This window comes from Manis pentadactyla, chromosome 2, assembly GCF_030020395.1.
Source record: "Manis pentadactyla isolate mManPen7 chromosome 2, mManPen7.hap1, whole genome shotgun sequence".
NCBI lineage: Eukaryota > Metazoa > Chordata > Mammalia > Pholidota > Manidae > Manis > Manis pentadactyla.
This window is the reverse complement of record NC_080020.1, coordinates 54,893,531-54,908,089: the sequence shown is the minus strand read 5'-3', so window position 1 is coordinate 54,908,089 and position 14,559 is coordinate 54,893,531. Positions and strand designations below refer to the sequence as shown.

Below are 14,559 nucleotides of genomic sequence, written 5' to 3'. Positions count from 1 at the left end.
GTCAAGAATTCTTCATCACCTTCCTTACTAATCATAAAATAAGATCTTCCTGATTACTGACTGAGATCATTTGAACTGATCTGACAGAAATCAATTCATAACTGACCTGTGGCATTAAATTCATGAATCTGTACCATTTTTAAGGTTTGAACCCCAACTGCAGGTAAAAATAACCTGCCACTCAGTTTGTCTTTTATTGAAAGCATTTCAGTCCCTCACATTTAGTGTAGTGAATGATATATATATAGATTACAGTTTTTCAATATTGTGATTAGAATTTACTTAACATTATTTCTCCTTTTACTTTACTTTTAAAATTTTAAATAAATCTTGTCTACCTTAAAAACGTTTTAACATATTATTGAGTAAAACTTGTGTTCAGAAAGAATCTCTGCTTTGCAACTTGTTAGCTATATGATCACACAAGTAATTTGACTTCTCTGAGCTTCAATTTCCTAATCCATAAAATATAAATAATAATACCTCTTCTGATTGGTGGTTGTGAGAAATAACCATTGAATATAAAGGGCCCAGTAGAATGAGTACATAATAAATAATAGCTAAAATAAATTGTATTGAATCAAAAAATATAATAAAATAAAATAACCTGCCACTGTGAAATTTCACATCCCATGGCCTATTTGTTAAACTAATTTTTAAATTAATATTACATGTAAATACACATCTTCATTAATTATTATACTGAGCATTTTCCATGTTATTATGCATTCTTCAAAAGTATATTGAATAGTGTGATTCTTATCATGTTTAATTAATATCAACATTTTAAACTTTTGACCCTTCAAAGCTTTTTTACTATTATGGAAATTTTCAAATATATACAAAAGTAATGAGAATAGTATAATGAACCCCCATGTCCTATTACCCAGCTCAGTGGTTAATATTTTGCCATTTTTGTCTCCTTCATTGATTCCACTTCTCTCATTTCCTTCTTTATCAAACCCTTTATAATATTTTAAACCAAATCCCTAACATTGTGTCATTTCACTAGAAAACACTCAAGCGTGTATCTCTTACTGATTAACTTTTTAACATATAACAAATATTTATTACAATACACCAGTGAAGCAATCCAGTGGGCCTGGAGTGTTATTGGAGGGAAGATTTTTAACTACAAATGCAATTTAAGAGATGTAAGTGTATTCACCTTATCCATTTCTTCTTGAGTGAATGTTGGTAGTTTGTGTCTTTCAAGTAAGTTTTCCATTTCATCCAGTTTGTTGAATTTATAAGCATAAAGATGTCCACAGTATTCCCTGTTATCTTTTTAATATCTTTAGAACCTGTAGTTATGACATTCCTGAGTCAAAATATTGGCAACTGTGTCCTCTCCCTCTCTCTCTCTCTCTCAAACCAGTCTCTCCCAAACAACTAGCCTTTGGTTTCATTAATTTTTTCTTTTCTTTTTGTCTTTCATTTCATTGATTTCTACTCTAATCTCCTTTTTCTCTACAATTTCCTTTCCTATGCTTATTTTGAGTTGCTCTTCTTTTTCAAGTTTCAGATGGTAGAAGCTCAGGTCACTGAGACCTTTCTTTTTCTCTTTCATAGATATTTAGTGCTATCAATTTTACCTAAAGAGTACTTTAGCAGCATCACGCTAAATATGATATGCTGTTTTTATTCTCATTCAGCTCAAAATACTTTCTAATTTCTCTTTTGATTTCTCTTTACTCATGGGTTATTTAGGACTAGATGCACAAGTGAGATCATCCACAGACATCTATGCAGCTCCTTCTATTCCAGTATTCTGTCCTCTGAACTCTGGCTGCCTTCATACCCTGGACTTTCTGTTCTGTTTCAACTCAGATAATCTGCTGAGTTTTGCCTGCATTACCTCTCCCTGCATTGTAAGCTGGAAACTCTTTCAGTGCATAAGATGGAGGCAAACATGGGGCTCCTCTGTTTGCTTCTATCTCAGGGGTCACCATAGTCATATCTCAGGGATATCCAGTGTCATAAAGACCAGTGTTTCATACAATCACTCTGGTTTTTTGGATTGTTTCAGGGAAAAGAGTAAATCCAGTCCCTATTACTTCATCTTAGCTGGAATAAGAAATACAGTGTTGTTTTGTTTTGTGTACATCATTATGAACTCATGATTTTTACACATTTGGTTTGCTTTAACCCACTGCAGCCAGTTTCCTTTTTGATGCTCAAAGTATCACAACTTAGACCAGTGGGAGCTACTTCATGTTGGCTTTTGGGTCCTTTTAACATGTTCCTACCAGTCTCTTTAATGGCAAATATTTGCATTTGCTGAACTTATTTTTGAAAAGTAGGAGAGCTAGAGAGCAAAAGAAAAATATTTTACATTTATAAATAAGCATACTTCAATGAAAAGAACACACCTGTGTTGGAGGAGACTCAACTCTGCCACATATAACAAGTCAATAACATTCTTAACTGTTAAGTGGAAACCTCAGAAGTTCTTATTATTGCTTCCTAAATATGAACCTTCAAGTTTCCAAACATGGTCCAGTAAACCTGACTTAATCTTCATAATCTGTGTGCACTCATTGTTAGCTATTTCTGGACTCATAGCAGCTTACAAGGAAGGCCACTTACTCCAATACTGTTTGATATTAGCAGAATCTACCTGGAGATGAAGGGTATGTCATCAATAAACATGTCAAAGTAAGTAAGAGTCCACCCAAGACTGAGAACATCAAAGTCAAGTCAAGTCCATAGAACCACAGTAATAGAACATCAATATTCTGCATCTATCTCCAATCTTCTGTCTTCTTGCCCTTGGTTTAACAATCTAACATGTCACAAATCACCAATTTTCCTTTCTAACTTACTAAAGACTTGATATTTCTTAGTTTCAGGTAGAGCTCCTCACAATCCCTTCCAGGTCTATGATTCCTAAATTCACAGATTCTTCTGTGTACAAGAAACTCAGGAGACAGATCATCTAATTCAAACATGTCTCTTCACAGGTACAAAGATTTTATGCCACTTGCCTCTATAACAAAGTAAGAGCCAGAGACTTAGTAAAGTAATAAGCTGAAGAGATTTTCTAGGTCACATAAAATTAAGTATTTAGACTGATAGGTATGCTGTATGTCACATCCCTAATCATTTATTTAAAAATTACATACCACAATGACAATAAACTATTCAGAAACTGTACTCTATGACGATAATAAAGATAGTACAACTTAGGAGCATTTATCTATTTATAACATTTTGTGAATGTAAATTACATTTTGTGTAATGTCTTAGCATGAAAATGCAAATATCTTAACAAAAAAAGCTTTCATTTTATTAACACCTGAGTTCTATACTGGTTCTCAAGAGATAAAACAATTAAAATATCTTTGAAAAGTTATATATGTTTTGAAACATATATAAAATGCTATCTTGCCTTTAAGAATCCAGGAAACTAAGCATAATTATACCACAAACCAGGCTTCTCATCAAAGCAAAGACACTGTTGAGCAAAGATGATCCTCAAAACTATGGGGACAAGCTTGGATATGAATCCCGTAGACTCTGACTGCTGACAGGCCAAACCATCAATTCTGTCCCATAATCTTCAGAAGAACCTTCCCAGCAAACTGAGCCCTTCAACGCAAACATTCGCTGTAGCTAATATTTTGTCACAGAGAATAATTCTGATCTTTTAAGTACCAGTGTATGATAATTTCTGGCCATCTCAAAATGCTCAGGGAAACACTTACTGATCTAATAGGTCTTGGTTTGTCTTTAATGAGTACATTTTCGAATGATTGGAAAAATCCATATGTTCATTATAACACTTGTGCACAATCTGTCCATCCAAAGGCATTTCTACTCTACACTATGAACAGCATTAGACATGATGAGAAAAACATTCATCTATACCAAGATGTTCAGGCCAAGGTTATAGGAAAAGAATTTTTAAAAATTATGGTTGCATATGATCTTGGTTACACTCAGATGTTCTAACAGAGCATCTGTTATATAATACTGAGGATAACATGCCTATCCTCTCCACTAGCTTTAGGCTGTAATTCTCGAAATACAATGACAGCTTATCAGTCATTTAAGACACAGGACAATCACAAGCTCTGTTTCAGATACACTAGACTAAAATGGTGATTTGATAATTTTTCTCAAGGTTTGCTCTGATTTTCTAGCAATTTAAATATTGTAGCATCTATTTTAATATCAGTAGCTAAGATTTATTTACCACTTACTGCAATCTTGATACTGAGGCAAGCACCTTGCATATACTCCCTCAATTAATACCCTAAAAAATAATTTGCCCACTTAGCTAATAAGTGGGAGGGGCAATATCACTCAAGCTGACAGGAGAATCCAGGCTGCTAGCCACTGGGCTTCAGTGCCATAGCCCAGGTATGGTTCTAGGTAACTCATAACATTGGCTCTTCTCCAAGGGAGGAAAGAAAACATTATTCCCCACTAAACTGTAAGCTTAAAGACACCTGTAGAGAAAACCCAGATAGACCTGGGATCTTACCTGTTTTATTTCAGCCTTGTGCTGCTTTGCAGCAGTTTTCTAATAGTAATGCAATGAAGGAAAGTGGAATGAAAAGGTTACTCAGTGATTAAGGGGAAAAGGCAAGACTCACATCCACTCTCCCAAGTACTATATACAGTACACTTAAAATCTATGCAGTGAAAAATTTCAGGTAATACACAAATAACTTTTACAGTAGCCAGTTTTCCATTACATGTTTGTAAGAATTAGCTCCTAATTATTTTAGAGCTCTGAAAAGCAGTAGAGATAACATGTAAGTGAGGGATTACAAAGAGACTGACATTTTTCTCATTGCTTAAATATGAGATTTCATATATTTGGTATGTAAGTGATCTCTCTCTGAGTTATAAGGTTAATTTTTGACATACATTCACCTTTATTTTCATTTTACATATTTAACTTCATCATATGTATGCACTGAACATATTCACTTCTTAAAAACCTCATACTCATAGGGCCTAATGATATGTGAGCAGTTAAAACTTCAATCAAAATACTTCTAAATGCAATATATTAAAGTTAACATTTAAATAACTCTTGTCACATATATCAGTTTCTCTAATGTGTGTGTCTATGTCATTAGTGATGAAAAACGAAAAAGCAAGCTTCATGTTTAAATGAATGTCTCATTTCAGAAAGGATGTTTGGTATTGTTGCCTTAAACTGATTTTAACTTTATCAAACAGCAGTGTACTTTTACAATGGTCTGACTATTCCTCATTCAACTATATTTAACAATGCTATGGCACTGATATGAATGACACCTGGAAATGCTACAGACAGGTAGCCATGGTACCTACCTTGGTCAGGTGAATGACTCCTTTAGAAGTAACCGAACAACCCATAAAGCCAACATACTGAAGTTCAGGACAGTGCTCAGCAAATGCTTTCACTGACTGATCTGTCACCTAGGGAGAGACATGAATAAAGTTATCCAAGGTGGCATTCCAGGGAATTGAGGATTAGGCTCCTACAAGTTTCCTCTACCCTACCTTGAGTCATTAATATTTCCCTTTCCATCAGATTATTCAAATCTGTGTACAAATACTCTGTAATACCACCTGTGTTTTTTTAAATCTTCCCTTGACTCCACATCCCCTTCTATCACTCCATTTTTTTTATTTATTGATAGAAAATGACCAAAGATGCCCACACTATCTACCTCTATGTTTTCATATCTCTCTCTCTTAATACACATACAATAAAATTCAAGATCACAAAGGGCATGGTTCAGTGGTTTAGTATATTCACAAGGTTGTACAACCATCACCATCTTAGCTAGTATCTAATTCTAGACATGCTCATCACCCCAAAAGAAACCCTACGCCCACTGGCATTCATTCCCCTATTCTGCCCCCTCCTCTCAACCCCTGGCAACTTTCTATTTCTTTTTTTTTTTTTCCAATATATCCTTAACCAACATTTATTGGGCTTCTACTGTGGAGCAAACACTTTGCTGGGTGCTAGGCATTCAAGAGAAGACACGATGTCTTCCCCTAAGCACGTATCCTTTTATACCAGGTGGTACTGCTTTTTTTTTATTAAGGTATGATTGATATACACTCTTATGAAGGTTTCACATGAAAAAATAATGTGGTTACTACATTTACCCATATTATCAAGTCCCCATCCATACCCCAATGCAGTCACTGTCCATCAGTGCAGCTTGTTGCCAGAGATCCACTATGTCCCTCTCCCGGTGATCCCCCATACCATGTGTACTAAACATAATGCCCCTCGGTTCCCTACTCCCTCCCTTCCCACCCACCCTCCCACACCCCTCCCTTTTGGTAACCACTAGTTCATTCTTGGAGTCTCTAAGTCTGCTGCCATTTTGTTCCTTCAGTTTTGCTTCATTGTTATACTCCACAAATGAGGGAAATCATTTGGTATTTGTCTTTCTCTGCCTGGCTTATTTCACTGAGCATAATGTCCTCCAGCTCCATCCACGTTGTTGCAAATGGTAGGATTTGTTTCTTCCTTATGGCTGAATAGTATTCCATTGTATATATGTACCACAGCTTCTATATCCATTCATCTACACATGGACACTTAGGTTGCTTCCATATCTTGGCTATTGTAAAAAGTGCTGCAATAAACATAGGGATGCATATGTCTTTTTGAATCTGAGAAGGTGTATTCTTTGGGTATATTCCAAGGAGCGGGATTCCCAGGTCAAATGGTATTTCAGTTTTTAGTTTTTTGAGGAACCTCCACATTGCTTTCCACAATGGTTGAACTAGCTTACATTCCCATCAGCAGTGTAGGAGGGTTCCTCTTTCTCTGCATCCTCGCCAGCATTTGTTGTTCTTAGTCTTTTCGATGCTGGTCATCCTTACTGGTGTGAGGTGATATCTCATTGTGGTTTCAATTTGCATTTCCCTGATGAGTGATGTGGAGCATCTTCTCGTGTGTCTGTTGGCCATCTGAATTTCGTCTTTGGAGAACTGTCTCTTCATATCCTCTGCCCATTTGTTAATCAGGTTACTTGCTTTTTGGGTGCTGAGGTGTGTAAGTTCTTTATATATTTTGTATGTTAACCTTTTGTCGGATATGTCATTTACAAATATATTCTCCCATACTGTAGGATGCCTTTTTGTTTTGTTGATGATGTCCTTTGCCGTATAAAAACTTTTTAGTTTGATGTAGTCCCATCAGTTCATTTTTGCTTTTGTTTCCCTTTCTCGAGGAGATGGGTTCAGGAAGAAGTTACTCATGCTTACATTCAGGAGATATTTGCCTATGTCGTCTTCTAAGAGTTTTATGGTTTCACGACTTACATTCAAGTCTTTAATCCATTTCGAGTTTACTTTTGTGTGGGGGGTTAAACAATAATCCAGTTTAATTCTCTTGCATGTAGCTGTCCAGTTTTGCCAATGTCAGCTGTTGAAGATACTGTCATTTCCCCATTGTATGTCCATGGCTCCTTTATCATATATTGATTGACCATATATGGTTAGATTTATATCAAGGCTCTCTAGTCTGTTCTATTGGTCTGTGGGTCTGTTCTTGTGCGAGTACCAAATTATCTTGATTACTGTGGCTTTGTAGTAGAGCTTGAAGTTGGGGAGCGTAATTCCCCCTGCTTTATTCTTCCTTCTCAGGATTGCTTTGGCTATTCAAGGTCTTTTGTGGTTCCATGTGAGTTTTAGGATGATTTTCTCTAGTTCGTTGAAGAATGCTGTTGGTATTTTGATAGGAATTGCATTGAATCTATAGATTGCTTTAGGCAGGATGGCCATTTTGACAATATTAATTCTTCCTATCCATGAGCACAGGATGTGTTTCCATTTATTGATATCTTCTTTAATTTCTCTCATGAGTGTCTTGTAGTTTTCAGAGTATAGGTCTTTCACTTCCTTGGTTAGGCTTATTCCTAGGTATTTTATTCTTTTTGATGTATTGTGAATGGAATTATTTTCCTGATTTCTCTCTCTGCTAGTTGATTGTTAGTGTATAGGAATGTCACAGATTTCTGTGTATTAATTTTGTATCCTGCAACTTTCCTGGATTCAGATATTAGATCTAGTAGTTTTGGAGTAGATTCTTCAGGGTTTTTTATGTACAATATCATGTCATCTGCAAACAGGGACAGTTTAACTTCTTCCTTGCCAATCTAGATGCCTTTTACTTCTTTGTGTTGTCTGATTGCCATGGCTAGGACCTCCAGTACTATGTTGAATAGAAGTGGGGAGAGTGGGCATCCTTGTCTTGTTCCCAATCTTAAAGGAAAAGCTTTCAGCTTCTCACTGTTAAGTAAAATGTTGGGGCAACTCTCTATTTCTATGAAAAAATTACACAATTGGTTCCTAAAGCACAACAATGGTCTCTTTATAAGGTTTCTCTCAAGAAATCTGGTTTTGCCCCTCACTGCTTCAAATTATCCAAATTCAGATGGTGTGATGGTTAATTCTATGTGTCAACTTGACTATGCCATAATGTGTCCAGATAATTCTGAGTGTGTCTGTGTAAGGTTTCTGGATGAGATTAACATTTGAAATGGTAGACTGGGTTAACCATATTGCCCTCCCCAATATGAGTAAGACTCATCCAATCCACCGAAGGTATTAATATAACAAAAAGGCTGAAAAAGAAAAAATATGCTCCTTGCTCGCTCTCTCTCTCGCTCTCTCTCTCTCTCTCTCTCTGCATATCTTCAAGCTGGGAAATCAGTCTCCTACCTTCAGACTCTCACTGGAAACACCATCGGCTCTCTTGATTCTTATGTGGTTGGACTCACATTAGAATTATGCTATCAGCTGACCTCTGTGTCCAGACTGCCAATTGCAGATTTTCTTTCTCTGGCTAATGTAGTATGTATTAGAATCTTCTAAGTAGTTTATTAAAAACTCAGAGCCAAAAGTTGTATGGCCTAGGAATCTGTATTCTTATCAAGCCCCTGAGTAACTCTTAGGCATGCGAAAGCTTGAGGCCTCAGTACTGCAAAGAAGTAACACTGACAGCTTTTGGCATTTCCACCTGGTCCCACTTTAAGCAAAGGGGCAAATGAAATTCCTTTTTCACCTCTCCCCACCTCCAAACTATTTCTTTGTATAAAATCATCTTCTTGTAATTGTGCTAAAATTTTCTTCCACAAAGTAGTAGCTTATAAAAGAAGGTCCAACCATTCTCTACCATAGACTTAGTTTCAGATTCACTTTCCTTACAGGCAAGATGAAATCAGTAAGTTAAAGGCAGGCCTTTGTTAGTTTTTCAAATAGCAGTGACTTACATCTCCTTTGCATTAGCTTTAATATGGGTGACTCTTACTTTGTATCTTCCATTATCTATTCTGAATAGATATTGGAAAATAAGGTATGTGGGTAGCATTAATTCTAAAACAATCACAAGAACATTTTCATAAAATAATGAAACCAGCAGCATCCATGGTACATCTGATAAAAGATTAATTCTGCCCTCAAAAGTAAAGTATGCTTCAGCATATTAAGACCAAGGGTGAGATTGATAAATTTAAAATGGGCCTTTATGACACTGAGCTTTCTAAAACCATCATGTTAACAAAGAATATTTAAGGCATTAAAATTGCCTGGAACTTCAATGAAAACCAATCCGTATCAAAAATCAGGGGTGGGGTTAACAAAGGTTAAATACACATGATCAGACACAGAGAAGACAAGTAGTGATTCTGTAGCATCTTACTACAATGATGGACAGTGACTGTAATGGGGTATGTGGTGGGGACTTGATAATGGGAGGGAGTCTAGTAACCGTAATGATGCTGATGTAATTGTATGTTAATGATAACAAAATTAAATGAAATTTTAAAAAACTTATTTTTTTAGTAAAAATAACATAATAAAAAAATAAATAGAGAGGCGGAGCCAAGATGGCGGCGTGAGTAGAGCAGCGGAAATCTCCTCCCAAAACAACATATATCTATGAAAATATAACAAAGACAACCCTTCCCAAAATAAAGACCAGAGGACACAGGACAATATCCAGACCACATCCGCACTTGAGAGAACCCAGCGCCTCGTGAAGGGAGTAAGATACAAGCCCCGGCCCAGCGGGAGCCGAGCGCCCCTCCCCCCAGCTCCCGGCGGGAGAAGAGCAGGCAGAGCGGGAGGGAGACGGAGCACAGGACTGCCGAACAAACAGCCCCAGCCATCCAGGCCAGAGCGCAGACACAGTATGTGCCCAGGGGGCCCTGGATGCTAGGGAAAACGGGCAGCAAGAATACTGAGCGGGCACCGGAGGCCGGGTGCCGAGGACATAAGAAAAGCGCGCGACCAGTTTTTTTTTTTTTCTTGCTGTTTTCTTTTGGCGAGCGCTTTTTGGAAGTCTTAAAGGGATAGGGCCCCCAATACTAGGGAAACAGGGCAGCAAGAACAGTGAGCGGGCACCGGTGGCCTGGCACCGGAGGACACCAGAAAAGTGCGTGCCCATTTTTTTTTTTTTTTGCTGTTTTGTTGTGGCTAGCGCTTTTTGGAAGTCTTAAAGGGATAGGGCCCCCAATACTAGGGAAACAGGGCAGCAAGACTGGTGAGCAGATGCCTGAGGCTGGCAACGGAGAATAAAGAAAAACGAGCAGCCACTTTTTTTTTTTTTTTTAATTAAAAAAAAAATTTTTTTTTTTTTTTCGGTCGTTCTTTTGTTTTGGCGGGCGCTTTTTGGAAGTCTTAAAGGGGCAGGGCGGGACACTTAATCCAGAGATAGGGAATCCGGGGATCTCTGGGCACCCTAACCCCTGGGCTGCAGGGAGCAGGGAGGCCCCTTACGGAGATAAATAGCCTCCCAGCTGCTGCTGCTCCAACGGGACTCCACCACTTTGGAGTAGCTGCCCGAGCCAGGCCACGCCCACAGCAACAGCGGAGATTAACTCCATAGAAGCCGGGCAGGAAGCAGAAACCCTGTCTGCACGCAGCTGCGCAGCACAAGCCACTAGAGGCCGCTGTTCTCCCAGGAGAGGAGGGCCACAAACAAACAAGAAAGGAAGTCCTTCCAGCCGTCACTCGTCCCAGCTCTGCAAACTATTCCTATCACCATGAAAAGGCAAAGCTACAGGCAGACAAAGATCACAGAGACAACACCAGAGAAGGAGACAGACCTAACCAGTCTTCCTGAAAAAGAATTCAAAATAAGAATCATAAACATGCTGACAGAGATGCAGAGAAATACCCAAGAGAAATGGGATGAAGTCCGGAGGGAGATCACAGATGCCAGAAAGGATATCGCAGAAATGAAACAAACTCTGGAAGGGTTTATAAACAGAATGGATAGAATTCAAGAGGCCATTGATGGAATTGAAATCAGAGAACAGGAAAGCATAGAAGCTGACATAGAGAGAGACAAAAGGATCTCCAGGAATGAAACAATGTTAAGAGAACTGTGTGACCAATGCAAAAGGAACAATATCCGTATTATAGGGGTCCCAGAAGAAGAAGAGAGAGGAAAAGAGATGGAAAGTATCTTAGAAGAAATAATTGCTGAAAACTTCCCCAAACTGGGGGAGGAAATAATCGAACAGACCACAGAAATACACAGAACCCCCAACAGAAAGGATCCAAGAAGGACAACACCAAGACACATAATAATTAAAATGGCAAAGATCAAGGACAAGGAAAGAGTGTTAAAGGGAGCTAGAGAGAAAAAGGTCACCTATAAAGGAAACCCATCAGGCTAACATCAGATTTCTCAACAGAAACCCTACAGGCCAGAAGAGAATGGCATGATATATTTAATACAATGAAACAGAAGGGCCTTGAACCAAGGATACTGTATCCAGCACGACTATCATTCAAATATGACGACGGTGGGATTAAACAATTCCCAGACAAACAAAAGCTGAGGGAATTTGCTTTCCACAAACCACCTCTACACAACATCTTACAGGGACTGCTCTAGATGGGAGCACTCCTAGAAAGAGCACAGCACAAAACACCCAACATATGAAGAATCGAGGAGGAGGAACAAGAAGGGAGAGAAGAAAAGAATCTCCAGACAGTGTATATAACAGCTCAATAAGCGAGCTAAGTTACGCAGTAAGATACTAAAGAGGCTAACCTAGAACCTTTCGTAACCACGAATTTAAAGCCTGCAATGGCAATAAGTACATATCTTTCAATAGTCACCCTAAATGTTGATGGGTTGAATGGACCAATCAAAAGACACAGAGTAACAGAATGGATAAAAAAGCAAGACCCATCCATATGCTGCTTACAAGAAACTCACCTCAAACCAAAAGACATATACAGACTAAAAGTCAAGGGATGGAAAAACATATTTCAAGCAAACAACAGCGAGAAGAAAGCAGGGGTAGCAGTACTAATATCAGACAAAATAAGACTTCAAAATAAAGAAAGTAACAAGACATAGAGAAATACACTACATAATGATAAAGGGTTCAGTCAAACAAGAGGATATAAACATTCTAAATATATATGCACCCAACACAGGAGCACCAGCATATGTGAAACAAATACTAACAGAACTAAAGGGGGATATAGACGGCAATACATTCATTCTAGGAGACTTCAACACACCACTCACCCCGAAGGATAGATCCACTGGGAAGAAAATAAGTAAGGACACGGAAGCACTGAACAACACATTAGAGCAGATAGACCTAATAGACATCTATAGAACTCTACATCCAAAAGCAACAGGATACACATTCTTCTCAAGTGCACATGGAACATTCTCCAGAATAGACCACATACTAGGCCACAAAAAGAGCCTCAGAAAATTCCAAAAGATTGAAATCCTACCAACCAACTTTTCAGACCACAAACGCATAAAACTAGAAATAAACTGTACAAAGAAAGCAAAGAGGCTCACAAACACATGGAGGCTTAACAACACGCTCCTAAATAATCAGTGGATCAATGACCAAATCAAAATGGAGATCCAGCAATATATGGAAACAAATGACAACAACACTAAGCCCCAACTTCTGTGGGATGCAGCAAAAGCAGTCTTAAGAGGAAAGTATATAGCAATCCAAGCATATTTAAAAAAGGAAGAGCAATCCCAAATGAATGGTCTAATGTCACAATGATCGAAATTGGAAAAAGAAGAACAAATGAGGCCTAAGGTCAGCAGAAGGAGGGACATAATAAAGATCAGAGAAGAAATAAATAAAACTGAGAAGAATAAAACAATAGCAAAAATCAACGAAACCAAGAGATGGTTCTTCGAGAAAATAAACAAAATAGATAAGCCTCTAGCCAGACTTATTAAGAAGAAAAGAGAGTCAACACAAATCAACAGTATCAGAAACGAGAAAGGAAAAATCACGACGGACCACACAGAAATACATAGAATTATTAGAGAATACTATGAAAACCTATATGCTAACAAGCTGGGAAACCTAGGAGAAATGGACAACTTCCTAGAAAAATACAACCTTCCAAGATTGACCCAGGAAGAAACAGAAAATCTAAACAGACCAATCACCAGCAACAAAATTGAAGCGGTAATCAAAAAACTACCAAAGAACAAAACCCCCGGGCCAGATGGATTTACCTCGGAATTTTATCAGACATACAGGGAAGACATAATACCCATTCTCCTTAAAGTTCTCCAAAAAACAGAGGCGGAGGGGATACTCCCAAACTCATTCTATGAAACTAACATCACCCTAATACCAAAACTAGGCAAAGACCCCACCAAAAAAGAAAACTACAGACCAATATCCCTGATGAACGTAGATGTAAAAATACTCAACAAAATATTAGCAAACCGAATTCAAAAATACATCAAAAGGATCGTACACCATGACCAAGTGGGATTCATCCCAGGGATGCAAGGATGGTACAACATTCGAAAGTCCATCAACATCATCCACCACATCAACAAAAAGAAAGACAAAAACCACATGATCATCTCCATAGATGCTGAAAAAGCATTTGACAAAGTTCAACATCGATTCATCATAAAAACTATCAGCAAAATGGGAATAGAGGGCAAGTACCTCAACATAATAAAGGTCATCTATGATAAACCCACAGCCAACATTATATTGAACAGCGAGAAGCTGAAAGCATTTCCTCTGAGATCGGGAACTAGACAGGGATGCCCACTCTCTCCACTGTTATTTAACATAGTACTGGAGGTCCTAGCCACGGCAATCAGACAAAACAAAGAAATACAAGGAATCCAGATTGGTAAAGAAGAAGTTAAACTGTCACTATTTGCAGATGACATGATACTGTACATAAAAAACCCTAAAGACTCCACCCCAAAACTACTAGAACTGATATCAGAATACAGCAAAGTTGCAGGATACAAAATCAACACACAGAAATCTGTGGCTTTCCTATATACTAACAATGAACCAAGAGAAAGGGAAATCAGGAAAACAACTCTATTCACAATTGCATCAAAAAAGATAAAATACCTAGGAATAAACCTAACCAAAGAAGTGAAAGACTTATACTCTGAAAACTACAAGTCACTCTTAAGAGAAATTAAAGGGGACACTAACAGATGGAAACGCATCACATGCTCGTGGCTAGGAAGAATTAATATCGTCAAAATGGCCATCCTGCCCAAAGCAATATACAGATTTGATGCAATCCCTATGAAAC

General features: G+C 37.9%; 1 protein-coding gene across 6 annotated transcripts in view; it reads right to left on the bottom strand.

Moving 5' to 3' along the window:
* The window catches only part of FBXL17 (F-box and leucine rich repeat protein 17), a 602,098-nt gene that overhangs the window by 402,696 nt on the left and 184,843 nt on the right, over positions 1–14,559 (bottom strand). For all 6 annotated transcript variants that reach the window (XM_036886821.2, XM_057492799.1, XM_057492802.1 and 3 more), the window contains exon 5: positions 5,311–5,418. In XM_036886821.2, the coding sequence (XP_036742716.2) occupies positions 5,311–5,418 (108 nt within the window). The remainder of the gene's footprint in view (positions 1–5,310; positions 5,419–14,559) is intronic.